This window comes from Eulemur rufifrons, chromosome 9, assembly GCF_041146395.1.
Source record: "Eulemur rufifrons isolate Redbay chromosome 9, OSU_ERuf_1, whole genome shotgun sequence".
Taxonomy (NCBI): domain Eukaryota; kingdom Metazoa; phylum Chordata; class Mammalia; order Primates; family Lemuridae; genus Eulemur; species Eulemur rufifrons.
In genome coordinates, this window is record NC_090991.1 from 16,133,185 (window position 1) to 16,160,113 (window position 26,929).

Genomic DNA, 26,929 nt, shown 5'->3' on the forward strand with positions numbered 1-26,929 from the left:
TTCTCACCCCCCAAGCCAGGATTTCCTCTGTCCTAATCACCCAGGGCTGGGGCCACGTGACTAGAGACCACCTAGAGCCTGCCAACATTACTCGAACTAGCCCATCCTAAACTGCTTCCCCTGCTCCGCCTTGCTTCCTGCAGAAAACACAAGGAAGCCGGCCCTGCTTGCCCCTCGCTCCTGCCTCCTGTCCAAACCTGGTGCTTCCCCATGTGGCCATGTGTGGTGTGGTGTCTCCTTCTCTTGGGAACTGTAGGTAATAAAAAATCTTTCAGTGGTATTAGCTTCTCTGTGTTGTCGCTATGTCACCTCTTTAAATTAAATCCTGGGTACAATAGAAACACCTTGCTTAAAAACCTCAGATACCTTTCAGCGTAAAGCCCTATCTGCTGGCCTGGCACCCTGGTCTCCCACGACAGGGTTCCAGCCTCCCTGCGCTGCCTGACAACCCACCACGCTCCACCCTGTCCCCTCAGCTCAGCCTCATTCTCCAACAAGCCTGCGTACCCTTCTCTTTCTATTTTCCAAGTTTACTTTATAAAGATCCCCCCTTATTAAGCACTATTATGCTTCAAGTCTCAGTTCCAATACCATCCTAAAGCTTCTCAGTTAGAATTAATCTCTGTAACATTTTTTTTTAAAACCCATTAGGACTGGCAAAGTTGTAACAAATGCTCACAGCCAGTGTTGTGACAGTGTGGGGAACAATGACTTTCATTCATTGCTGGGGGAAGGTAGCGGACACAACTTTTTCAGAGGTAAATCTGGCAATTAAATGCACGCACCCTTTGCCCCAGCCATCCCACTTGTACGGACGGAATCTACTACGGCAGCGGTCCCCAACCTTTTTAGCACCAGGGACCGGTTTCATGGAAGATAATTTTTCCACGGACGAGGGGTGGGGAAGCAGGCAGATCTCAGGCTGTGATGTGAGTGATGGGGAGTGGCTGTGAATACACGCGAGGCTGTGAAGCTTCATAGACAACACCTGTGCCTCTCCAATGACTCTCATCACAAGTGTCATGCTCTGTGGTCAGTAATGGACGTGTCTGCCTGCTCCACTGGACAAGGAACTCCGTGAGGCTTGTGGCACACTCCTGGCGGCCAGCAGCCAGTGGAGCTCAGTAAACTTTGAACTGAAACTCTTCCTTCCATTTTTTGGGAAGGCTTCTTCCTCAGTGCTTTCTTCTTGCCACTGTTTTAGAATATATGAATTGACGGCTATACATTTTCCTCTAAAAAGTGCTTTGGCCCTATCTCATGGGTTTTGCTATGTAGTGCTCTCATTTTCATGCAGTTCTAAATGGCTTGCAGCTTCCATTTTGATTTCCTCTTTATGTTGTAAGTTTTAATTTTCCAAGCATATAATTAATATTCTAGCTGTTGATTTCTAATTTTACTCCACTGTGGTCTGTGAACATGACCTGTATGCTATCAGTTATTTGAAACAATTTGAGATTTCCTTAGTGGCCTAAAATAGGGTGGACATTTGTGAATGTTCCACGTAATGTGACAAGAATCTCAGTTCTCTGCCCAGGCACTAGCTTCTATGCGTTTTTAGGTCAAGCATGTTCATTGTGGTATTCAGGTCCTTTCTCTCCTTATTTATTTGCTTACTTGGTCTCAGTTTCTGAGAGCGGCTTCCCAGGTCCCTTCTCTTGCAGATGTCCTGCTTGTCCCTAGGAAGGCCTTTTTCTCTTGCTTATCTTTCCTACAGTGTTCAATGTACACTGTTCTCCAGGAAACTTTCCATAGTTAACCCACCTGAATCCTGACTCCTTGGCCCTCCCTCCATGTGCTCACAGCTACTTTGACACAGGCTCTTTCCCTTAACACACTAAAGGGCTCCCACTCTTTCATCCTGCTCCCTCTGTCAAACTCTCAAACCTTACAACTTCCCCTTCTTCCACCTCCCCAGCACACCCGGTTCAAAGAGACCCAGTAAGAATGGTCCCAGGTCCAGATGCCAAGCTCTACTCACCTCCTTCTGGATTTCACTCTTGAGGGCAGAGATCTTCATTTTCATGTCCTCCAGCTCATGGTCTGGGAAGGGGTGCACCTGTGGGCTGGCCTCAGACTCCTCGGGGGATGGAAACACTAAGTCGGCCAGAGGGATGTACCACTTACAGTCATATTGCTGGTGCTTCCTGCAAACAAGCCAGAGGGAAGTTGAAGGGCTCTTCAAGCCTAAACTGCTGGGCCCAGAACCAAGAAACCACTGGAAAGGGATTTACTGAGAACTTATCACAGGCAAGAATGATCTTGAGGAGTTGATCAGGAAATACACACTTGGAGTAATGAGAACAGATTCCAGGGTCAGCCAGCAGTGAGGACTCCAGTTCTGCACCTTGCCAATCTTCTGACTCAGTACAACTGATGCTTTTAAACATCCCAAACCACTTGTGTGTCAAGAAGAGGGAAGCCTTCCTGGTTGGGCCAACATATTCCTATTCCCCATCTCACAGCCTTCCCTCCCTTCTAGCCTATCCATACTTAGCTCACATTCATTATCCTTTAGGCTAGAGAAAGAATACAGATGTTACTCTGAATGCCAACTCTTGATCAATGGAGTACTGGATTAAGGATGATAAAGCCACATCCCAGCCTTGTGGGAAAGAGTGTCATGATTGATTAGTAATGTCTGCTGCAGGCAAAGGACTGAAGGCAGAGGCATGTATGCTTATTATTACCATCTCTGCTTTAGAACTATCTCAAATGTGATCAAGTTCCAGGGAGCGATGCCCTTCATTGAAGTTCATAATGACCTCTCCTTCTCTGACTTCCCTGAGGACTTAGATTTGCACTCTCCTTCTGGTCCCTTAGTGTTACAGTGAGTGCATGGGCTTGTTGCCCCCTGTACTGTAAGGTGGTGTACGTGAATGTGTAGAAGAATGTGTGAATGATACTGAATAATCTTTTCTGTTCATGGCACGGAGCAGACCCACATTTCTGGGTATAGAGATGGAGGTGGAAAAGAGCCTTCAAGTTAGACAGGGTTCAAATCCCATCTCCTCCACTTCTAGCTGTGCAACCTTGGGCAACTGATGTACCTTCTGTAAGGCTTTTCTCTCATCTGTGAGATGGGGATACTAATAACTACTTTGTGAGTTTTGGGGAAGAGTAGGAAATAATGCATTCAAAGCATTTGTCACGGCACCTGCCATGGCATAAGCCCTCAATAAAGGGTAGCAGTACATTGAGTGAATATTCACAGAATTGCAGTTAGCAAAAATTCAGAGATGTCTAATAAAAGGAGAATGCTTAAGTAAATTATGGCATATCCACTTGTAACATCATGCAGGAAAGTAAAATGATGATTATGAAGATTAGGCAGCAACAGGGAAAATGCTTATGACATGAAATAGAAAAAGCAGAGCCCCAAATTGGGCATTCACTCTGATTACAACTGTACGAAAAAACATGAGAACATTTTAAATAAGGGAAAGAAATATAGCAGCAGGAGACTGGTGCTTATGTGCGGGTGGGTGATGGCTTTTTTTCTGTAACGTCCTTATATTATCCTTATAATTAAAAACATGACTTATTTTTAGAAGAAGTCTACGTAGTGAAATAAAATTAATTAAAATATTTTTTAAAAAGAAAAAAGCCAACAACTTGCCCCAGGTTGATGAGGGCTCCACAAGGAGCAGGGTCTGGTCGCCCCCACCATGCCCCTGGGCTCCCATGCACTCACCCCGCGGAGGTCTTCTTCAGCTTGGCACACAGTAGGACATCTGTAAAGAGGAAGACGTGCCGCAGCTTCCGAGAGCTCTCCGACACCTCCACCAGGAAGCCATCCTTTACCAGCTGCCGCGTCTAAGGGAGATGACAGACCCCCCAGCCTGCTCAAGGGGAGAGCAGCCGAGGGCCCAGCCTGCGCCAGGGGCACCGTCCAGCCAGGGAGGGCTGAAGGCACGGGCTGGTCCCGTGCACACAGGTTTGACTCCAGACTGCCACTTCTCAGCTGTGATCTCAGGCAAGTTCCCTGACCTCTCTGAATCTCAGATTTATCATCTATAGAATGGGGACAATGAAATCTGCCTCATAGGGTGATTCATCCAGATGGTGTATGTAAAACAGCAAGCAGAGTGCCTGGTGCATAAAATATGAGCAACCAGCGGAGCTCTCAGCAGCTCCCACCTGGGTGCACCCTATCGAGGACGAGCTGGCTCCTCCACCCTGGGGTACGAACAGCCCCCGGCGACCCCTCCCAACCGAGCCTAAGAAGTTGGTCTAGTTTAAGCTCAGCCTTGACCTGGAGACCCTCTCAGGGCTGTTTATGCTACTTCTCGGTGGATTCCTCCACCCCCGCCAGTGGATGGGAGACCCTAGGCCGTTCTCAGGGGGGCTGCAGCCGTGTCCTAGGGGACCTGCAGCCGACTCTGACCTGGGCTCTGGATGCTCAGGAGCATTTTGCTCCAGGTGGGATTTCCAGAGTTTCCTCCCGGCCAACAGGCTTCTCGGGAGCTGTCACAATCTGTCCCAGCCTTTCCTGTGTGTCTTATGTGACTGCAGCAGGAATGAAAGGAGCCGCAGCCCTCATCCCTGCTGCTCTGACTCTCATTTTTAGTTGGGATTTGCCAGCCACACATATGTGTGACCTACATATGCTGCAATACGTAGGTGAGCATATTGAAAGTATACGATTAAGATAACCTGAAACTGATGGTGCTCTAGGCCCTCTGGAGATTTTGCAGATGTCCCCAGAGTAAAACAAACTAGTAACATTCCCGGGTGTTGCAACCCAGCTCCAGGAACTGCACAGAGACAATTCTCCATGCCCCATTAGTCACTCTCCAGACCTGTTCCTCATGATTCTCTCCCCAGGAGACGCTGCAGCCTCGTAAATGTAACAAAAGAGCATAAACCCAGTCAGGCTTCACTCCTAAATGCCACTTAATTACGTTTATTGGACAGGAAGCATTTTATCTGGGCCAGGCTGCTGATCCACGAGGGCAGTTGCCCCTCTGATTCTTCACACGGCCTCCCCTCACTGGGATACCCCCCACCCTTCTGCCAGGAAGGCACAAGGGACTGCCATACCACATCTAGGTGCCCACATGGGACGTTCCAGCAACCTGGGTGGCCGCAGCCACCTCTAGTCCCAGCCCTTCCCACTGTTGGGCTCACTCCCTAGCTCCTCCTACTGTGCCAGCCCATCTAAAGTGGCTCAGAGCTCCTGTTCCCCCAGCCTCCCAGGGGACCCTGACGGCATCACACTGGCCAAAGAGGGGAGTTTGCATTCAAGAAAGAGGTACGCGGAGGCGGCTTCCCTGGTATGGGGGACAATGCACGGGGCCTGCAGACAGACGGCCCCAGGTAAAGAATCCAGTTCTGACACTTATGGCTAAGAGACTCTCCAGGCCTCAGTTTCCTCTTCTGCCTCACTGGATTATTAGGAGGATGAATGAGATGCTGGACTTAAAGCTCTTAGCCTAGGGCCTGAAATGCCATAGGTAGTCAGGGTGGCCAAGGACTCAAGACCTCTCCTTGGCGGGGAATGGGGGTCGGGGTTGGAGAGGGATGGGGGATCAGGTTCACTCGTTCTCCTCAGCCCGGGTGCGAGGCTGCACTAGGCCCTGAGCTCACCTCCCCCTTGGGGGTCGTGACTGCAGTCCGGCGGGGGTCAATGTCCTCATTGATGCTGGACAGGAAGTTCTGGGAGATGCGGAGGGCATCCTGGAGCAGTGGGTAGTCTGGGTGGTCCACAGGTGTGTGCTTCAGCAGGTCCTGGGAAGGAATGGGGGTGGTGAGCTGGGGGGAGCAGTTCTGAGGCTCAGTGGGAAGACAGAGGGGAGTGCTCAAGCCTCACTAAAAGAATCCAAACGGTGGGCACTCAGGGACCCACACTCACGCCTGGCAAATCTGAACCAAACATGAGAGTCAGAGCAGCAGGGCTGAGGGCTGTGACTCCTTTCATTCCTGCCGCAGTCATTCTTCTTTCCCCTGCTGGGGAAAGCCAGGTGAAGGCTCATCTCACCAAGCAGCTGGGAGAGAGACCCCTCTACCCATTCCACAGCTGCTCCAAGGACACTGGAGACCTCGAGGCAGGGGATGAGGAAGCAGGAAGTGCCTGCCTCCTAGGGAGCATTTGGCCAAATGTCAAGCTTAGTAGCCAAGCTATATTTAGGCCCCGGTCCTGTTGGCATGGTTACCGTGGGCCAGGCAGGCGCAGTCAGGCCCAGGGACCCTCTGCCCGACTCCTTGCATGGGCTGTTCTCAGTGACTCCAGAGCCCCAGGTGTCGTCTTCCACCAAACTCTTAACCCCTCCCTAGCCATTCAGAGGACGTGACACTCACGTGTAGGACCAGGGTGCTCCGAGTGACTCGGTCAATGGGCTTGTATAGCAGAGCTGTTGGGAGAGGCAGGGAGAAGGGGACAGGACGATGACATACCAGGAACAACTTGACACCTTAGAGACCGGCTCTATCTCCCAACCCACCTTGCTTCCCCACACGAAAACCCACTTGCAGGAAGCCAGAGCGGGCCCGTGGCAACCGCTGCCTCCGGTCTCACCCCCAGGGCAGGCCAAGGAGCAGGACGGGCGACGCAAGTCCTGGCAAGGCTCCCCCACCCCTCCCTCCTTGTCTCGCCTCCCACCAGGGCCGTCCCCCAGGCCTGTACCCCCACCTGAATCCCACAGCGACACCTTGCCATGCCCCGCAGAGGTCCAGCACACTCTGAACCACACCCAGGACCCAGGATGGGGGGAGAAGACATGCTGTTTTTCCAGGAAGGGCAGCTCCCCCGGGCCTGGTCATTCTCAGACTCCTCCAGTCACAGGCCTGGCATGGCTAGCCAGGCTTGGCATTGCCCATTCTGACCCCCACAACTGGCCACACCCTCAAACCCCAGACAGGACAGGCGGGAGGCAGGCCAGAGCGCCACTGAAAGGCTCTGCTTTCAAGCAGGTGGCAGCTTGAGGGACAAAGATTTCCTGAAGGAACTCAGGTCAGGCCTCCCATATGGGAGCCCCAAACAGGCTGGAAAATGCAAGCTCAGCCAGGCCCCCATGCGCCACACCCCTCTGCCACTCAGACACCAAGTGAGGATTGCTGGGATTCAGCAGGGACAGGTGGAGGTGGCAGCTGGCAGACCAACACTTCCAAACATCCTTCCTGTGGAACAGCTGTGCCCCGCCCCTCCCAACACGGTGGTGGGGGGGGTTCAGCTTCAGTCCTGCACCTGGATGCCTCTGTCTGTGGGGTCATGACCTTTGGCTTCCTGCCACAGAAGCAGTAAGAGAAAGGAAAACCTTAGACCGGGTGCCCCATAGAATCAGGTTGTGACAGATCCCAGAGCTGACACTCATGCTCCAACCAGCCCCCAAACCCAAGAGTCCCTCAAAGCCCTAGATATAAATACCCCACACTGCTAGGCAGAGCTTCAGGAAACAATCTGCTGGCTGGGAAGAAGACTCGGGCTCAGCGGGGTGCCCTGAGCCTTATCTGCAAGTCTCTGCTTGGCTACCCATTTAGAATCACTAGGGGAGCTCTTGAAAGATACAGATGCCTGTGCCCCACCCCCATCAACTAAATCCAAATCTCTGCTGGGTGAAATAGGGTATCAGCATCTTCAAAAAGTGCCTTTGCTGATGTGAATGCATAGTAACGGTTGAAAACCACTTCCTGTGACTTATTTGTAGCCCTTTCTTACGTAGCAATTTCTAGAGACCCTCCCCATAGGCCAGGAGGGCTTGAATGGGCAGGACCAGGCTTGGGGTGTCCTGGGACACTGAGGGTATAGTCCATTTCCCAGCTGAGGGTGGACCCATTTCTAAGGCTGCTTAAAGCCAGCACCTGTGGCTCTGCCCATCTTTGAGGGAAAATCACCCCTGAGAATCCCAGAGACCCAAAAGAAAGCCCAAGTTCAGCAGACACCTGCCAGGGTGGGCCCTTGAGTTCCAGCCCCAGGGAAAGCTGACGCTGCACCGTCAGCTCCCTCCAGCCCTGTCTGGGTCCCAGGAGGACGAGGTTTCTGACTAAGCTCAGAGGTCTGCACAAATGGAGGGTCGGGTTTCAGAGGGGTTATTGATATGCCTGTGGTCATCTTAAGAGTCCACCTGACTGGGGCTGTGGAATGAGTCCTAGGAGGGCAGCTGGGAGGAACGGTGGGGACAGGAGAGGTACAAGGGCAGGGTGCCGGGGCCACAGTCAGATACAGACAGAACCAGGGCAAGAAGAGCAACCCTGATGTTTGAGCTCCCATGGCCCCCGCATGCCTGCGTCCCGGGGAATTAATGGTGAGGAGGTCACTGTTGCCCCAGGAGCTCCTGCGCCTTCATCTGTTCCTGGGCCCTGGCAGGCTGGCCTGCTTCCTTCCTCTGCCTGGGCTACCAACCACACACCAAGTTGCAATGCCTGTCCCTCCCCCTCCTCCAAGAAGCCTTCCCTGACCAGGACCTTTGCAAACAACACCTGCAGTGTCTAAAAGTCAGACTGTGGACGTGCAAGCTGGTCTCGCTCTAGTTTGCAGGGTGCTCATTCTGCCCAATGGCGCTGAGTTAACTGCTGTTGTGTGTATTATTTCCTGGGATTAAAATAGAAGCAATTCTCACTAGCCCCATTTTACAGATGAGGAGACTGAGGCACAGAGACATTATACAACATGCTCACAATCACCGAGTTATAAGTGGTAGCTGGGCTTTGAATTTAGCTCTATGCATGCTCCTAACTTTGAGCCTTCTCCTTCCTTAGTAGGGGGGCAGCTCCTATAAAAGCCCAGGGAACCTCAGGAGAGTTCTCAGAAAAATTCACCAGGGATGGGTGAGCCCCCTCCTTATAACCCGGCTCCTTCATTCCTTGTGCCCCACTTTGAAGCTGACTTCAAGACAGTATGGCAGGGACCGAAGATCCAGGTCCCAGGTCCGTTTCTCTAAGACAAAGCTTCCTCTGGGGAGGGCGGAGGAAGCGAAGGGCTGATTTCCCTTTAGGGAGGCAGCATTGAGACCTGACCAACTCCCAGGCTAGACCAAAAAGAGCGTTTCCCCTCTGGTTCTCGAATGGGCCAATTTCGAGTGCAGCTGTCCTCCTGCCCCTGTGGCTGTCCTGCTGGGTCCACCAGAGGAGGCGGCTCGGAGCTTGCTTCTGTCATGAGTGGTCTTCACACAAGATGGCCTGAGAAGGTGAGGGGACAACGGCCCTGCACAGCCCCTCCTGCACCGTGGCCTCTGGGAAGGAGCCCAGGAAACCTCATCGTCTCTCCTCCAGCAAATTGCCACCCCCCACCCCCTTCAGCCTTCAATAGGGAGCTCCGGGTTACCACGGAGATAGGAAAGCAAAGTGACTGAGAAGGGTGCAGAGACAAAACACCTGGTAGGAGGGAAGAGGAAGGTCCTAAAACCAGCCGCCTGCTGCTCCAACACACGGGGCCCAGAGCAGCTGGCCTGGAGGCAGCACTCGCCCCGCCGAAGGCAGCGCGGGTCACTCCTTGGCACTTCTTGCCTCAGAGAGCAGGGTCCACGGGCCCCTGGACAGCTCCCTGCCTAGCCTGCTGCAGCCTCCTGTGAGCAACAGCCTGGCTGGCAGCATGCACCTGTCCCAGGACACCGGCCCCTCATGGCAGAACGGCAAAGAGGATGTTCCAGGTCCGTTTCATTGAATGGTGGGCGTGTGACCTTCACAAAGCGGCAGCCTGCCACACCCCCCTGTCCACAGCAGAGCCGACCTGCCTTCCACACGGAGCGCCCAGACCTCACTCGAGGGGCTCCTGCGGCTAGAAACACGCCTCCCAGTACCTGCCTGCCCTCACAACCGCTCCATGGCCTCCCACTGCCGCCGTGGTGAGCGCAGACAGCCAGCGCGCTCTGCGCACACAATACCCCGGCTGCTCAACCTCCTCTCCTCTCCCCAGAAACAAAGAAACTCCCAACTTCTCCCTCCAGTCTGGGCTGGCGCCCTCTCCTTCGAAGCACTGCTGCCCAGACCATCTGCCACTCTCCGCCCAGACCCTGCGGACCCTCTCTCCGGCCTCAGGCTTGCCCCGCCTGCAGGTAAGCCTGACACTTTCTCTCCTTAAGAGCCTCTCCAGGAAGTTGCTCAAAGCCTCTCCTAACTCACCAATTCCCCACAGATCCTCAGGGGGACCTGGACCCTTCCAGCCCGGTCCTTCCATTCCAAGGCCACCCTGCCCTGAGGGGTCCCCAGACTTCAACTCCAGGCCGGACACTGGCTGGGGTGGAGGCAGATGCAGGTCCGGCCACTTGCCCACCCTCCTTCCCTGCTGCCCCCAAACCTTGCCGGCCACATTTAAGCCCGCGCCAGCCAGCCCCCAGAGGCGGGAAGTGCACCACCTCCCGTGGAGGGGCGCCGGTTACCATAGGTGCAGTTACAGCAGAAGCGGATGATGAGGAGGATTTCCATGGCAGCCTCCGTCCCTGCGGCAGGAGCGTGCAGCCATCGCTCCCGGCTCCCCGGCTCCCATCAGCAGCCCGGCCACCCAGCCACCTTGCCGGCTGCTGCTGCACAGCCTCCAGAACCAAGCAGCCGCTTGCAAGTGCTCCTCCAGCAGGGAGGAGGGGAGGGGAGGCGAGTGGAGAGGCGAGAGGAGGGGAGGGGAGGGGAGGGGAGGGCGCGAGCAGCCTGCTGGCACCCTAAGGAGGAGCACGTTTGTAGCTGGCTGGCTGCCTGGGGACGAGGCTGGATTCCTCCCTCACTCTCGTGCACGAGCACACACGCTCACACGCGCGCAAGCAGGGAGGGCTCTGCTCTCACACAGCCCGTAGTCCACAAAGCCAGACAAAGGAAGGTGACTGTAATCCAGCCCGTTCCCCAAAGTACCTTCCATGGTGACTGACGTGTGGCTGTCCTTGGAGTCCTTGGGACCTTTCACTTTGAGTTCCTGCCAAAGGGAGGAGAGGAATCACTACCTGGTCTGTCCCTCCACCTCCCGCCCCCCACTGTGAACACTGCAGGAACAGGGGCTCTGAAACCCAGGGGTGCAAATTGGAGAAGAGAGACAAAAAAGCCCCATGGACATGGGCCTGCCTCTGCCTCACCACCTAGATCCCTTGTGCCCACACCTGCGATCTCCTGGAGCCTCCTGGAGTGCAGAGGCTGGGGTGTGGGCAAGAAGGAGGGGACTCTAGGTAGCAGACACAGGAGAGGTCGGTAGGGAGCACTGGGAGAATGGGAATGCCTCAGACTCGTCCCCTAAGACCCATCCCCAGCAACCCTGAGGGCCTTCCAGAGAATGAGCAGTGGCTAGAGCAGGACCCCACCCCGCCATCCCCCCAGCAGCCACTACTCAGGGATCCTGCACATCAGCCCCCTGCAGACAGGGCTTGAGTCAATAAGCACCAGGTGCTCCAGCTGCTCCTTGGGCCATGAGCAACCTTTGAAATAAGGCGGAGGGGTCCCACACACCTGCATAGGGTGAGCAGGGAGGTGGCGGACTGGGGCAGAGATGCTGAGCTCCACAGGGCAGTCCAAGCTATAACCTACTCTTATCAGGGGTACTCAGCCAGCCCTAGCACCCCCTGCCACCCCCTCCCCCCAGTGCCTGTGCTGGGCAACAGAGAGGAAGCTGCAAGGGAGGAACAGCCAGCACCCCTCCTGGATCCCACGCCAAGTTGACCCAGTAGTGAGTGCTGGAAACAGACTCCAGGCTTATCTCATCCGGACCTCTTCTATCCTCCCGTATAGAGAGAGGTTCCAGCCCCAGCTTTTGCTAACAGGACAGTGTGGCCTGCAACTGGAGCTGTAATGCAATCCCCACTTGGCAGACTGAGTGCACAGAGCCCCGAAGAGGAATGTCAGAGGAAGGCAGGGGCGAGGTGAGGCCAAGGTCAGGTACCAGGTGATATTGCCCACTCTGCTCGGGAGAGCAAATGCCCGGAGGGCAGGAGCCCCACATTTCCTACTTCTGTCTCAAGCTGTTTCTAGAGAGAGGAAACCCCCAGGGACTGAGCTCGGGGCCTGCGCCCGCGTGCGTGCGTGTGCGTGCGTGTGTACGCGGGGGTTTACTCAGCTTCTCCAGCCTGTGTCTCAGGCTGGTGCTTGGATTCCCAGATTTAGGGAATTTTTCTCCAGGCACCACCCCCCTCCAGTGCAGCCTGGAGGTATGAAATCACTCCTGCTGCAAAGCAGAAGAGTCTAATTGCAGTAATTAAGTGGCAGTGCCAGCAGGAAGCAACAGCGTCATCGAGTGAGTCAGAATGAGGAGCCACCTGGCAGAGGGCCATGGGCCTGGCTTTGCCCTCTGGGATGGGCAGGCTTTGAGAGCGGCTTATAGACGGGGGTGCAGGGGTCTCTGCCTATGCACAGAGAGCAGGCAATCTGCCCGGGCTAAGAGGAGATCCCACACTTTTTGGACCATATTTGACACTGGGCACTTGGGCAGCCTTGGCAGGGCCACTCTGAGCACAGACCAGGGAGTCCACTTTGTTCCCAGGGAGGCCTGGAAGCCTTGAGGGGAAGCACTGTTTGTCCATCCTCACGACCATGTGGAAGGACTTCCCCACCCCTCACTCTGTCCTCCCAGGCAGAGGGTGACTCATCTGACCCATGGGTTTTGGAGAAGAAACTGAGCTCAGCCCTCCTCTCTCTGTACCCGAGTTAGAGGGGTAGGCTCTGCCCTCGTTGTAGGGAGGGGTCTGTGGCTCCCTACCCCTGCCAGGGACTCAACAAATACACTTAATTCCAGAGGTGAAGTGTTAGCAAGCCCAGCGTGGCTACAGATCCAAATCCACATTTTCCAACCCAGCTTTTAATAGTAATCAAGCTGACATTTCCAACTCCATCTGTCCAACTCTTGTGCTGCCTCTCGGTTGATTTCGAACTTGGGCATAACCCATAACCCCAGTAGTTTCAGGAAAACCATCCTGTGTCTCACCAACTTTTCTAGTGTCAGAGCTGACACAGAGAAAGCAAAGGGCCAAGAGAGGCCTTTAAGGCAGGACTTCCAGAACTGCAGAAGTATCGGCCCCTCCTCAGAACCAGAGGTTCTCTTGCCCTAAGCTTGGAGCCGGGTGCTGTTCCTACAAGGCCAGTGGTTTAGGGGTGTCACTGAGGTCATTTGGATAAAGGGATGAGTGGGGCTGTGTTCCTGAAGGATCCTAGAGCAACTATGCCCTCCATGCCACAAAAAATAGGAAAATTAGCCGGGGGTGGTGGCATGTGCCTGGAGTCCTAACTACTTGGGAGGCTGAAGCAGGAGGATCACTTGAGCTCAGCAGTTTGAGGCTGCAGTGAGCTATGATGACACCACTGCATTCCAGCCAGGGTGATAGAGTGAGAACCTGTCTCAAAAAAAAAAAAAAAAAAGGCAATGGCAGATGATGCCACACCTCTCGCCTGCAGAGGAGCATGGAGGAAAGGCTTCGCTGCAGTGGCAAGAACAGGTACGTTCCCAGAGGGTCTAAGGCTTCTTCTCCACATAAGTGGTCCTTGCCGTTTGCCCTCTCTCTATAGGATTATAGTCCCAGAGTTGGCAATGATCTTAAAAGACTACCTAGTTCAAACTTCTTCAAATCTTCCTGATCATAAAAATCATCCAGAAGCTTTTAAAAATAGACTCCTGGGCCCTACCCCAATCCTTCTGAATCAGAAGCTCCAGAGAAGGTGCCTAGAAATCGGCATTTTAAACAGGGCCCCAGTGATCCTTATTAAGCACGTTTAGGATTAGCTGGACACCTCATTCTGCAGAAGAGGAAACAAAGGCCAAGAGAGGGAAGTGACACGCAAGATCACCACATCGTGGGAGAATATGACCTTTTTTTATTCCTTTTTTTTTTTTAATCTCCCTTGTTCCTCTAAGCTGAAATTGAATAATGATAAAAAAAATCAAACAAATCAATATTTCTATATTGAAAGGGAAAATGTAAGGTGCCTGAAAGCAAGTATTAGGCCAAGTGTTACCCACTAGGGTAACCACTTCCCCAACTGGCAGGCAAGGGCGGGGAGACCCCAAGCAGCCCCCAAAGCCCAGTGTTGTTGGGAGGGCTGCGAGGGGAGCTGCCTACCTCTGAGATCTTCTGGAACTGGTTGTTGGACTGGCTGCACTTCTCAGCTGTCTCCAGAGCGACTTTATAGTTATCCACAAAAGCTTTGTACACACCAAGCTGGCTGGCCTGCAGGGAGGAGACAGAGAATGGGGAGAGAGGAGGGTGGGAGTGGGGCGGGGAGAGGATTAATGAATGGATGAAAGTGTAAACCGGAGCACCTGGAGCTCCCTTCGCGCTCAGAACCTCTCACTCAGCTCCAAAGGGCTGGCTGGGACCTGGGGGAAAGGCAGGGATGAACATATTACAGTATCCCTTTGAACTTGACAGTTTCCATGGAAACTGGCTCAGCCAATAAGGTTAACAAGAGGATATTGGGGGTGGGGGGAAGCAGGGTAGGGCCTCTGTTGGCATGCTAGAAATTCAACTCGTCACAACATTTGGCTTCCCTTAGCATCATGAAGGTCTCCCAGGGTTTGAAGCCCCTTCATGCCTCACATTTCTTTCACATCCTAGAATTAGCTGGAGCAGGGAGAGAAGGGGCTGGCAGTGAGGTGGGGTAGGGGGTGAGGGGTGAGCACGTGTGGTCTGCTCGGCCCTCCCTCCCCACGCAGAGTGCGGGGCACAGCATTTCCAGGTGCAGTCTTTCTGCTTCCCTCTGCTCCAGGTCCCCGTCCCCACCTCCTCCGCTCCAAGGAGGCACGGCCCCCGCCTTACTACAACATCCGCATGGCACTCAGAATCTAACACAAAGCTTTCTGTGACTTATGATCACAGAGAGCCTCGCCTCCTCTGGGAGGCAGGGCAGATCTCATCACCCCTTACTGCAAAAGGGGAAACCGAGGCTCATGAATTCAATTCCTCAAATATTTATGGAGAGCCCTCTCTGGGCTGTGCGTACGCATTTCCTCTTAAGAGAGCAAAGGGTGGAAATTCAAATTAAAACCACAGTGAGATACTATTTCAGATCCATTAGAAGGGTCAAAATTTAAAAGTCTAATGCTATCAAGGGTTGGCAAGAATATAAGGAAATATGAACTCCTATAGACTTCTTGTGGGGTGTAAATTAGTACAATTATTACAGGCCAATTTGTCAATAACTAATAAAGCTGAAAATAAGCACAACCTCAGCCTACGCTTAAGCAAATCCACTTTACACACACACTGTAGGGCTATGCTACTAACATAGTAGCCACTCGCTGCCTGTGGCCACTAAGCACCTGAAATGTGGCCAAACTGAGACGTGCTGTTACGTGTAAAATACAAACTGGATTCCAAAGGCTTAGTGTGTAAAAGAGAATTCAAATCACCTCATTAATTTTCTAATACTGATCACATGTTGAAATGATAATATTTGGATCTGTGGGGGTAAATAAAATACATTCTTGAAATTAATTTCATTTGTTTATTTTTACTTTTAAAAATGTGGCTACAAGAAAATTTTAAATTATATATATGGCTCATAATATATTTCTCTCAGACAGCACTGCTCTAGAGAAACCTGCATGTGTGTGTGCCCAAGGAGATGTGACAAGGGTATTCACTGCCTTGCTCTTCCTCCTCCTGGTGGAGGTGCCGGGAAAAAATGCTCACAAGTATATACACGCCAGTGACACTGAATGAACTAGGCGGGGCGCGGTGGCTCACGCCTGTAATCCTAGCACTCTGGGAAGCTGAGGCGGGAGGGTTGTTTGAGCTCAGGAGTTCGAGACCAGCCTGAGCAAGAGCGAGACCCCGTCTCTACTAAAAATAGAAAGAAATTAGCTGGACAGCTAAAAATATATAGAAAAAAATTAGCCAGGCATGGTGGCGCATGCCTGTAGTCCCAGCTACTCGGGAGGCTGAGGCAGGAGAATCGCTTGAGCTCAGGAGTTTGAGGTTGCTGTGACCTAGGCTGATGCCACAGCACTCTAGTCTGGGCAACAGAGGGAGACTATCTCAAAAAAAAAAAAAGAAAGAAAGAAACTGAATGAACCAGATTGTGTGTAGCAACACCAACAAGTTTCAAAATGAAGGCTGACTGAATTGCAAAATATTATATGCATGTGCACTTATACACATTTTAAAAGTACACGCAGCCAGGTGTGGTCACATGTCCCTGTAGTCCCAGCTACATAGGAGGATCACTCGAGCCCAGGAGTTCAAGTTTAACCTGGGCAACATAGAGAGACCTCGCTCTCAAAAAAAAAAAAAAAGTACATGCAAAGCCAAAAACTGATATAGATACATAGTAACACTACAAACTGCAGTCTCCAAGGCTACACACAAAATCTTGCTGCTTCAAGAGGAAAGGGAACGCAGGGAGCAGCTTCAGCTTCATCTGTAATGCTTTATAGCATTTTCTTGATTAGAAAGTTTCACTATGTAACTTCAGAGCTTGGCACCTGTTAATTCTCAGAGGTGACTACATAGTTGTTTGCTATATTATTCTCTAGATTTTCTGATTTAAAAATTTTTTTCAACGAAGTAGCAAGGGTACAGCTGCTGCCTGGCTCCCCTGGGGGCACCTGCTTCCCACCAAGGTGCTAGAGAAAGTGGACTGGCGCTGGGCCCGGCACAGACCATGCTGCTTTCTGGAGAATTCTTGTGCTCCTCAGCGACCCAAAGAGGCCGGGCTGGGGTGATGGGGGCGCTGCCATCACCCAGGCCTGGAGCCTCCCAGCACAGAGCCCTTCTCTGAGGAAGCTGGCAGGGTGGCGTGGGGCTGTGAAGGGTCCAAGGCAGCCAGGAGGAGAGTGAGAACTGGGTGCCTGGGGGGAGTGAAGGCCAGAGCAGTGCAGGTCTCAGCCCCAGAGGGGCCAGACTTTAAAAAAAAAAAAAATTGCAGGGGAGGAGCAGGAAGGGATGGAGCCTGTTTCCCTGTTTCCTTTTCCAGTGGGAGCACTGGCCCATCGGAGCCCCAAGCTACAGGAGATGTGCTAGACAGTCGCTTCCTATGCTAGAGTATAAATCAATGATATTCTTCCAGAAGAGGGCTCTGCTTGTCCCCTTCCCCACGAGAAGGATAAAGCCTGGGTGCCCAGGTTGGTACACTGCCCTCCCATGGGCCAGGAGCAGAAGCCACCTGTGTGCCACAGGCCATCCCAGGCACTGCCATCTCCACGGTCACCCGAGGCTGTAGGGCCCGAGGCCCAGCCTGCCAGGGTCATTAACTGGGAAGTGGAGGTTGCCTGGAAACAGCAGCTTGGCACTGGGGTGATCTCATAGAACAAACAGCGGAGATGCTAATTCCCTTCTCTTGGTAATGAATAATCAAATACCCGAAGACTTCAGCTGAAAATAAACTGCCTCCAGATGCCCAGGCCGCCACCAGGCCCTCCCCAGCCTGTAGCCTCAGGGGCCTCAGACACCAGTTCACGGTGCTGGGGAGGGAAGGTGGGTAGCAAATGCACGACCAGGCCTGCGGAGCAGAGCCCAGAACAGGCAAGCAGGGTCCAAGCAATGAAGATAAACGGCAACAGCCTTCCCGCCGTGCTGGGCTACTGGCCCTCCCACCTGGGTTTGCTCTGTCTGCCTCCTGAGAGCTTGGGGACAGGCTGCCCTTCCAGCCAGTCAGCCCAGACCCCTGGGACCAGGGAGTTCACCATCCTGAACTGAAGGAGCTGGAAGCATTTGGGTCATCTACAACCAGAAGTGTGGAGCTCCCTGGGAAGGATGCCTTCTGGGGTGCCTCTTCCTAATAACAGTGACAATAATGGCAGCAGCAATGATTAGTGAGTATTTACTAATTTATGGTGTTCCGGGCCTGTTCCAAGCACTTTCAGTTATTAACTCACTCACTCCTCGCAACCACCCGATGAGGTAAGTACTATTACTAACCTCATCTTTACAGATGAGGAAGCTGAGTCACGGAGAGGTTGGGTAAGTTGCCCGGTAACAGGTTTAGTCTGGGATTCAAACCCAGTTGTGACCTGGTTCTAGAAGCTGTGCTTGTCCCCACAACACTGCTGGTCTCGAGAAACAGGGCTCTCAGGGTACAGATCTCAGGCCCTGCCATGTCTCCCTGATGCCCTTCCACGTTCTCCCTGGACCCAATGGTCAAGGTCATGGTGCATTCATTCATTCATTCATTCATGTATTGACCTTTGGGATGGTTCTAAGGGGTCTAATGAGAGGAAAATATAGTCTGTCCTCCAGGAGCTTGTGGTTTTGGGGAGACAGGCAGTTATAAGCTCACTGAGAGGATGACACAGAGGCCACATGCAGGGGCTGGGGAAGGCTTCTCTGGGGAGGTCACTCCTAAGCTGGAAACTGACCAGGAGAAGCCGGACAAGATGGGGAAGGACACTTCAGGCAGATGGAGCCGTGTACGGAGAGGCCAGAAAGTGCCAGCAGTGTGAAGTGGAAACAGAAAGTCCAGTGTTAGGGGCAGGGTAGGGGGAGGGAGCAGCCAGAGGCCAGGGCTGGGCAGGGACCAGCATGCAGTGGGTCCCATGAGCCCTTCCTCGGAGCCTGGCCTACTCCAGTGGGCAAGGGGGAGCTGCGGAAGGGACTGGAGCTGGGAGAAGCAAGGTCTGGTCGGGGGGTTAGCTGACCCTCCTGCTGCTGGACAGCAGGGAGGTGGGAGCCACTCATGAGGGTCCGGGTGAGGGTCACTGGTGGCCAAGAGGGAGGGCAGAGTGGGTGGAGAATGAGGTGGCTGTGAGTGACATGAAAGATGTGGGCTCCATGGGATGAGGAGGGGGTGGGGTAGGGGTGGCGTGAGGTGGGGAGGCACCAAGGATGAGTCCAAGGCACCCACTGAGATAAAGACAGGAAGCAAGGCAGAAACTTCAGAGATGCTGAGCCCAGTACTGAACATGCTGAACTTGAAGCCCAAGTGTCCAGCAAGGTATTTCTCCAGCCTAAGAAAAGCCAAGCTCTGTCCATTCAACTGGTCTCAGGGCAGGGGAGGGGAAGGGGTTGTGCTGCTCCCTGCGCCCCCAGCCATTCACACCCAGAGAACCGCACCGCCACCAACCCCCAGTCTCCTTCCTCTCCTGCTGGGCTGTCAGAAGTTATGGTAGGAGAGCCGGGCAGGGGGCTCTGTGGGTCTGACCTGGGGGTCCCCCAGGGGGACACAGCCAGAGATAGAGGCAGAGCTGGGGGAGAAGGTATCATGGAAGCCCGGGGAACCAGACATCTGTGAACATCTCCCAACACTCAGGCTGGACGTTAATCCTGCCCTCTCCTGCCTTTGCCCTCCTCTGCGATGGGGGGTGGGGTTGGGCTTTCAGTGCCTTCTGCTGTGGGGCCTCAGGAGAGGATCATTAGCTGACACAGTCTCCCATCCAACTGCTTCATTTTACAGAGGCAGCGCTGAGATTCAGTGAATCCCCAAGGTCTCAGGTGAGCAGTCTTTGCCCCCCAGCCCGGCACATGCCCCTCTGTCAGCTGAGGGACAGGGGACCTGAAGCCCAGCAGGGAGCCTTCATTCCAGCACTGGCTCCACAGTGCCCCCAGGGGCAGGCCGACACGGCGCTCTCCCAGAAGCACCCGTGCACACAGCCTGCATCCGCCATCCCTGGAAGCACCCCCAGCGCTGCAGCAGGGGAGGCCTGGCGTCAAGGCCCAGGCCCAGGCGCCCCATAAAGAAGAGGCTCAGGCTTTCCTCCAGGACTCAGAGATAACCCAGGCCTCCAAGGAGCCCAAGAGGGCTGGGACAACCAGTCCCCTCCCGAGGCCATCTGCCAACGTGGGCAGCTCTGCTGAGGGCCTGCGTGAGGACCCTCCCTCACTGGGAGACTCACCAGCTTCTGGAAGAGGTGGCCCATGGTGACCTGGCTGTCCCACTGCTGCACCTTGGGGCAGAGGTTGTCATAGAACTCCTTGTGGATCTCGTAGATGTCCTGGATCTTGTAGAAGATGGTCTCGATCTGCTGGATGGTGAGCACGGGCTGGGAGGTGGTGGCTGTGGCCTTCAGGGGTTTCATGGGCTGGGAGAGAGAGCAGAGGTGGGGGGTAAATAAGCCACTGTCAGTAGGCCCAGGGCAGATCGGGCACTGATTAACACTTCCTACCACGCGAGTCCTGCCTAGACAAGGCTCCCAAAGGCAGAGCACCCGGAGTGTGGTCTGTATCAAGGAGCTGCTGTCACAGGCCCCAGCAAGCCACAGGCTACTGCAAGGAGAGGGATCCTGCCAGGCCCAAGGGGTGGTGCCAGAGCACACCCCTGCCACCTGCCACTCGCCTGACCTCGACAGCATCCTGCCCACAGCCCGTACTGGGTTCACTTGTCGGTCTAATAGGATCCATGTCTTTCTTCCACAATGGCCTCGTGCCCTGAGTCATAAGCTTCCTTGTCACACTTCAATGGAAGGGAGGGTTGATTGGGAACTCGCCCCTTAGCTGTTTCCTTTCAAGACTCAGAGGGTAGAGTCTTGAAGAGACTCAATACCAGTCTCGGCTTTACTGATACTCCAAGTTCCCATCACTTAGTACTGGGAGACAAGCAGGTGGCACACGTGCCCTCTCCTACTTTCCACACTGGTGGCAGACATTGCTAAGCGACCACGATGATCCTTTCCACTGAGCGTGGTTGTAACCTCAGACGCTCAATGCCAGGGTTGACGTGAAAATGAAACCTATCTGTCTTCCCTGCTTGTCTGCACCAAGAGGCTCCAGGGCCTGCAAGTGAAGGGGTTGAGGTGACAGACTGAGGACCTTCCTGCAGCACTGGCTGGGAGCTGGAGCCATCACCTTAATGCCCAGCACTGCAATTGTGGATAATGGGGCTTGGGCGCATTTTCTTCGGTGTGAGTCTCTGTGTTTCCTACCTCACCTACCAGTAAATATTAAATGTGTGATTGGAAGAACCCCAGAGATGCCCAGACTGCAGGAGACAAGGTCTGGTATCCAGCCACACAGAGAATGCATGGCGGGGAGGGCACGTTTGCCTGGACGGGAGAAGCCTGAGTCAGATATGGTTGCTGTTCTTCATGTACCCGAGGGCTGTGCAGGAAGAGGCCTTGAACTTAGTCTGGGTCGCTCTGCAGACCCACAGGCAGTGGGGAAAAATGATGGGGTCAGATTTGGGCTCACTAGAGCTATCCTCCACTGTCTCAGAAGATTAGGTAGTGAGCTTTCTGACAAGAGAAGCATGCTAGCAGAGAATGGGTGACTCTGCTGAAAATGCTGGATGCAGGGGACACCTACACTGAGGGAGACCAAGGCTATCGCTGCCCTCCCTGCACAAAGACCACTAGCTTGAGTCAACCGCGGCAGCCACACTTCCAGCCACGCTTCACTCCACCCTCCCGCCTGCCTCACTCTGATGGTGGCAGGGCCCAGGTCAGTCCAGAAGAGGAAGTCTCATCCACTCCAATACCCAGACAATGCTCCGACTTCTGGCTGCCTCATCTTCTGAGCTCTAAAAAGCCCAGACACAACAATGAGGGCAGTAAAAAGCAGAACCCCTGCTTCTGACCCTTTCAGTGCTAGAACCAAGGGATCCTCAGCGTCCAGTTCTTGCTAAGGAAACAGGATGAGGTTCAACGCGGTGCAGGCTAGGCAGTGTGGGTATGAGTCCCAACTCTGCCACGTGATAGTTGTGGGCACGTCACTTAGCACCTCTGGGCTTTTCTCTCCGGCAGGGGAGTGATGGGGGTCCAATTTTCTTTTTAGGAGATTATTTTCATGATCCATGATCTCTGCTCTTGAAAACTTTATAATTGATTTGGATGAAATGGACCAACACAAATGAAACAACTTAGTGGATGATGCTAGGGGGGCTATACCCAACTTGGACCGTAATACCAACCACGTGGTTCCAGGGTTATGTGGGAACAGCTCAGAGGGCTTCATGGAGGAGGTGGACAGGAACAGAGCCTTGGAGGTTGGGGAGATCTGAACAGGTGGAAGGGTGGGGTGTAGGTAAGAATGCCAGGGAGGGAAACAGAAGGAACCAGGAGGCAGGACAAAGGGAATACTGTCCTCCCAAGCCCAGGTGGGAGGGTTGGGAGCATCACGGTTTCCTAACACTCCATGGAGGATACAGGGCCCGCTTCAGGACCAACATGATAGAGTTTATCCTTTCCACCTCTATGGAGGATCCAGTGGAGGGGTCCAAGTCGCCACAGAGTCCTAGAACCACTAATCCTGTCCCTGCCTGGTGCAATCCACACTGGGGAGGGAATAAAGGAAACGGGGGGGGGGGGGGCGGGGAACAATCCTGGGAAAGCAAAGGGGACAGGGTTTCTCAGAAGCCACTGAGGCGGCGCTCATCTGCTCCCTAGGGAGACAGACACAGGGCTGTGCTTCCTCCTAAACCTCCCACTCTGTCTACAAAAGGGGAAGAAATGACACTAGCCAGCAGCCAGTCACATGCATGGGGCCTGCACTTGGGGCATCAGAAGGTTCTCACAATAGGGACCTTTGCTCTTACTCCTGACTTCACTTCAGGGAGGAGAAAGAGCTGGGTGTGTGCCCTTGGCTGGCCGGACCTTCAAGGCAGTTGTTTTCATCTGGTGAAGCCCCACACATAGGCCTCAGGGGCACGAGGGACCCCCCGAAAGGCAAAGTGACCCATACTGAGCTTTGACCCAGCACCGCTATTCTGCCAAAGCGCTAGCACACCAGTCACCCCCAGCCTCCTCCCCAGTCCTGCTGCAGAGGGCACGGGCGGCCCTGGCTCTCCATTGTATCAGGGGAGAATTCTTAGAGGACCCCTGAGTGACCTCAACCCTGGCTCTCGATTTCCCAGCCCCAGTGCTTCTCAGGAAGAGGGGCTGGTTCTGACTTGCCAGTGGGACTTTGCACAGCCATTTGTCTGCTCTGTCTTCCAGCAACTGGCCTTTCTTTCGAAACAGGGGACAGAAATCTGCCCACTTCCTCCATCTCCTACCCCAGAAGGCCTGGAGGCTGCTGGGAACATTTGCAAACTCTCACCTGGGTTACTCCTCCCAGGAGCCCAGAGAGGAAGGTGTCATTAACCTGGTTTACAGATAAGGGGCCTGAGATGCAACAGGACTATGAACTCTTAGCAGCCAGAGCAGCGTCTGAGAGAGGAGGTCTGGTGGTGGCCCAGCAGTGGGAGGGGCTGTGGGCAATGGCCCCACACCCTTCGGTCGGTCCCGGTGCAGAGTCTGGGAGATACAGAATTACAATGCATTTGGTTTTGTCTTCCTTCCTTCACCCCCCACCTCAGCACAGGCTCCCAGGCTGCACTTGTAATCTGAGCCCACCCGGAACCAGGAGAGTTCCAGAAGATTACCAAACCTGGCCCCAGCCCGCAACAGGGCAGGAACAGAGGCTCCAGAGTGGAGTCCCTGTCTATACCTGTGTACACAGTCTTAGGTACACACCCCGCCCTTCCCATATCAGGAAGTGTTAAACTGAAAGCACACAAGCCCTAGGAGCGAGCTGTGGGAATGGGGGAGGGAGCATGGAGGAAACAGATTTTGTTCTCCTCTGAGCCGGCCCCTTTGTCAGACCACCCTGAAGAGCAGAGGGTTTTAGCTCCCTGGTAGCTGAGAGGGGAGGGGGTGAGCTCAGGTCTGGAGGAGAGGAGGGAGGGCTTGAGTTCCCAGTCCGGAGGTTTATCATCTGAGGCTTTGGCTGAGGAGGGTCCTGCCCCTCTTCCTGAGCCCTCCAGCCACAGCCTGGCCGCCCAAGTAGTCCCTCCCTCCCTCCCTCCTGGGCTCCAGAAAGAACCAAGCAGGGGCCCCATGAACAAGCTGTGGTGTGTGTGGGGGAAAGTCACAGTTTTTGCCTTTGGGGCATGAACTGTTAGAAAGGCAAGGCAGGGAGGGGCTGTCTTGGCCCCTAAATCTGTTATCTTTGCCCAGATGAGGTGGCAGGCTGGGACCTAAGAGTTTCATGTCTGATGAGGACAGGCGCCAGGCCCTCCTTCAGGGCAAGGGTGTGTTGACAGAAACAAGTAAGCCCTAACCTGTCTTCCCTCCCGGCCCTGGAGAGAATGACATTAGCAACTAACATTAGGCTCTGTTCTCAGAGCTTTACATGCAAATTCCTTTAATCCTCACAACCCCATGAAGAGAGTAGTAGTTGTATACCCAGTTTGCAGGTGGGAAAAATGAGGCGCAAAGGCTCATTCTCCTGCTGAAGGTCTAGAGCCAGTAAGCAGTCAAGCGGGGATTTACAGCCAGGCAGCCTGGCTCCTCTGCTAGAATGCCTTTCAAATACGCCTCCTGTTAGTAACAGCAACCGTGCTCCCTTTATTGGTACAGCTATTCTCAGTTTATAAGGTATATTTCACGTATGTGTGACTGGCAGTCTGCCTGTCCTCCTTCCTCCAGCCAATATTTGAGTGCCTTAAGGACCTGGCATTACACGAAGTCCCAAAAGGATCACCTGATCTTCTCAACCTCATGAAGAAAGAGAGAAAAGGTATGGTATTATTCTCATCTTCAGGTGAGGAAACTGAGGCTCAAGGAGTTTATGCATAGCTTAACCAAAGCCAGTGGTTTTTGAACCCACAACATACGTAAGAAATAGTGGGGCCCAGTAATTACATACATATATACACACACATACATGCACATACATGCAACAAACCAAAAGCTTCATGAAATAGTACCCTTACTATGTGTGATGCATGCCATTTTGTCTTTCATTCAATTTATGATGCTGGTTCAACCCACAATACTGATTTCACAACCAACTGTACTAATTTCACAACCCACTAATGGGCTGAGATGCACATTTTGGGAACAGTGCAATAGCCTACTATTAATGGCAGAGTCAGGTCTCGCCCTGGTTCTGGCCCCAGACCAGAATCCTTATCCACCTGCCATTACTGTTCCTCACTTGGAAAACATCGCTGTGCATACCGATAAACTCCTGGTGAGATCTAACACTAAGGTAGCTGAGAGTGTTACAAAGTATCTTCACATTTCAATAGGCATTCCTTGGGTAATAAATACCAGGTCCCCTGGGACATCGAGAGACAATATCTCATGTCACAGAGAGTACAGAAACATGTATCTTATAATTCTTGTGAGAATGAGTTTCCACTGATCCACACTTACTTATCTTATCCCCCTTTTTCTGATGATTATCTTATGTCTCAGACTGCAAAACACCCAGAGGAAAGAACTTTATACACCACAATCACTCTGCATAATATCCAGACGCATCTAATAAGCACTTTCTTCCGAGGCAAAAACGTCTTACATCTGTGTAGTACTTTTTTATCTTTGGAAAACATTTTAATATTCCCCTCCCAATCTGATTCTCACAACAATGCCTCCGCTCTGGAAAGAAAATGGAGGCATCTCTACCAGGGGCTGAGGCTGGTCTAGTGCCTCAGAGCTATGGTGCTTCTCAAAACAACACAGACAGCCTCGCACCTCACGTTTCCAGACACAGGGCTTCAGGACGGTGCTAACGGTCCACTTTCCCAGGAAGGAGGAAGGACTTGGACCAAGGATGACAAAGAGATCTCAACTTGATTGACTGGTAGAGACTGCCCAGAACACAGCGTGGAGGTGGCGGCCAGGCCCCCTCTGGGACAGAGTGCTGTGATGGATTAGTAATGCCTGTGCCAAGGTCGTGGGGCAGGGGGTGTGTCTGCCATCCCTAACCTGGCTGTCCTTCTGCTCCTGCCTTTTCCAGAGCAGGGCAATGGAGAGATGGAGCCGAGAGCCACAAGCCCTTTCTGCCTGCCTGGCGTCCAGCTATAAGCAGAGCAGCCGCAGACTGTCCACAGGGAAGGACTGGGGCGGGTCCCTGCACCTCTCCAACTCCTGCAGCAGTTTTAGAGCGTGATATTGTCCAACAGGGGGACCAGAAGGCATACCCTGTACTCACCAGCAACAAGGCCTCCAGCTGGTTGATGTAGATCTCTTCGCTGGCCAGGAACCCTGAGAGAACCAGCTTCCTCATCTCCAGGCCTTTCCCTGCTTCCACCTGTACCAACACAAACCCAAAGCCAACAGCTCATTAGAAAAGAGGCCACAATTTGGAGTGGCCTACGTCTGTTTTCTTGCCTTTTGTCTCTTCTTTTAACTCACACTTTCATAAGGGATAAAAGCCAGATATTATTATAGAAAATTTGGAATATACAGCAATATAAAAGGAAAAACACTCATATCCCTACTGCTAACATCTTGCTTTGTTTCCCTCTCCACTTTCTTCCCACATTTCCTCATTTTATATCCATCCATCCATCCATCCATCCACCGAGACAACCTGATAATGGTGACAAGGTACAAGGGACGCACCCTTTGTCTGTTGGGCAGTTTAATGGGGGGGGGGTGGATAAGGACATTCAGGAGGGAAAATCAGAGTCAGGACTGAGGCGGGGCATGGTCACAGCAGGGGCCCAAGTGTAAGTCTGGGGGACCGAGGGGCTCCCAGAGGAAGTGATGTATAAACTGAGAGAAGTAGGGTAGAGAGAATGGAATGGAAGTGGGCGTGGGAGCCCAGCCTTGTGGCCTTCTAGCTACACTTTTGACTATACATACCTTCCTGCCCCCACGGGCTCAACCCCACAACAGAAGGTACAGGCTGTGGGCTCCTCAAACTTAGCTCTGCATGGCCCCGGCACCTCCTGATCACCTGTGTAAGGCACAGACCCAAACTAGCCCCCTCCTCTCTCCAAAACAGCTGCTTCTCTACAGTGGAGATCATACCCTTGTTAGCCTTGGATGCCTGTCAACTAGCACAGTGCCTGGCACAGAGAGAGCACCCAAAAGACCTTCTTCACTGAAAAGACATATGTAGTCATTCTTCTTGTCATCCAGGAGCCCTAAGAGTCACTCTTGGCCCCTTCTTCCTTCTCTCTCCCTCCCCTCTGCCACATTTAACCCCCAAGCCCTTTAAACTTCCTTGCTAATCTCTTCTACCTCCTGTTCCCTTCTGTTCCACCCTCCCTTCCCCTCTGCTGCGGTTTCTCCTAACTGACCTCTACCTCTCTCCCTCCCTCCTCCTTCCTGTCCACACAGCGGAGCTGGATCAATCTGCAGAGAATGCACCTTCCCTGATGCTTGTCAAGGACCTAAGATTAATACTGCAAAATGTGATCATTTGGGGATTCAATTAGGTTATTT

General features: G+C 53.2%; 1 protein-coding gene across 4 annotated transcripts in view; it reads right to left on the bottom strand.

The window, feature by feature from the left end:
* Positions 1-26,929, bottom strand: part of ABR (ABR activator of RhoGEF and GTPase) — a 174,142-nt gene that overhangs the window by 43,493 nt on the left and 103,720 nt on the right. For 3 of the 4 annotated variants that reach the window (XM_069482192.1, XM_069482193.1, XM_069482194.1), the window contains 8 exons: positions 25,689-25,787; positions 19,670-19,855; positions 13,962-14,069; positions 10,780-10,840; positions 6,301-6,353; positions 5,590-5,730; positions 3,695-3,816; positions 1,982-2,147 (listed from right to left, as the gene is read on the bottom strand). In XM_069482192.1, coding sequence (XP_069338293.1) covers positions 1,982-2,147; positions 3,695-3,816; positions 5,590-5,730; positions 6,301-6,353; positions 10,780-10,840; positions 13,962-14,069; positions 19,670-19,855; positions 25,689-25,787 — 936 coding nt within the window. Of the gene's footprint in view, positions 1-1,981; positions 2,148-3,694; positions 3,817-5,589; positions 5,731-6,300; positions 6,354-10,316; positions 10,363-10,779; positions 10,841-13,961; positions 14,070-19,669; positions 19,856-25,688; positions 25,788-26,929 lie in introns of those variants that run through there. The other variant, XM_069482196.1, reaches the window with a different exon arrangement.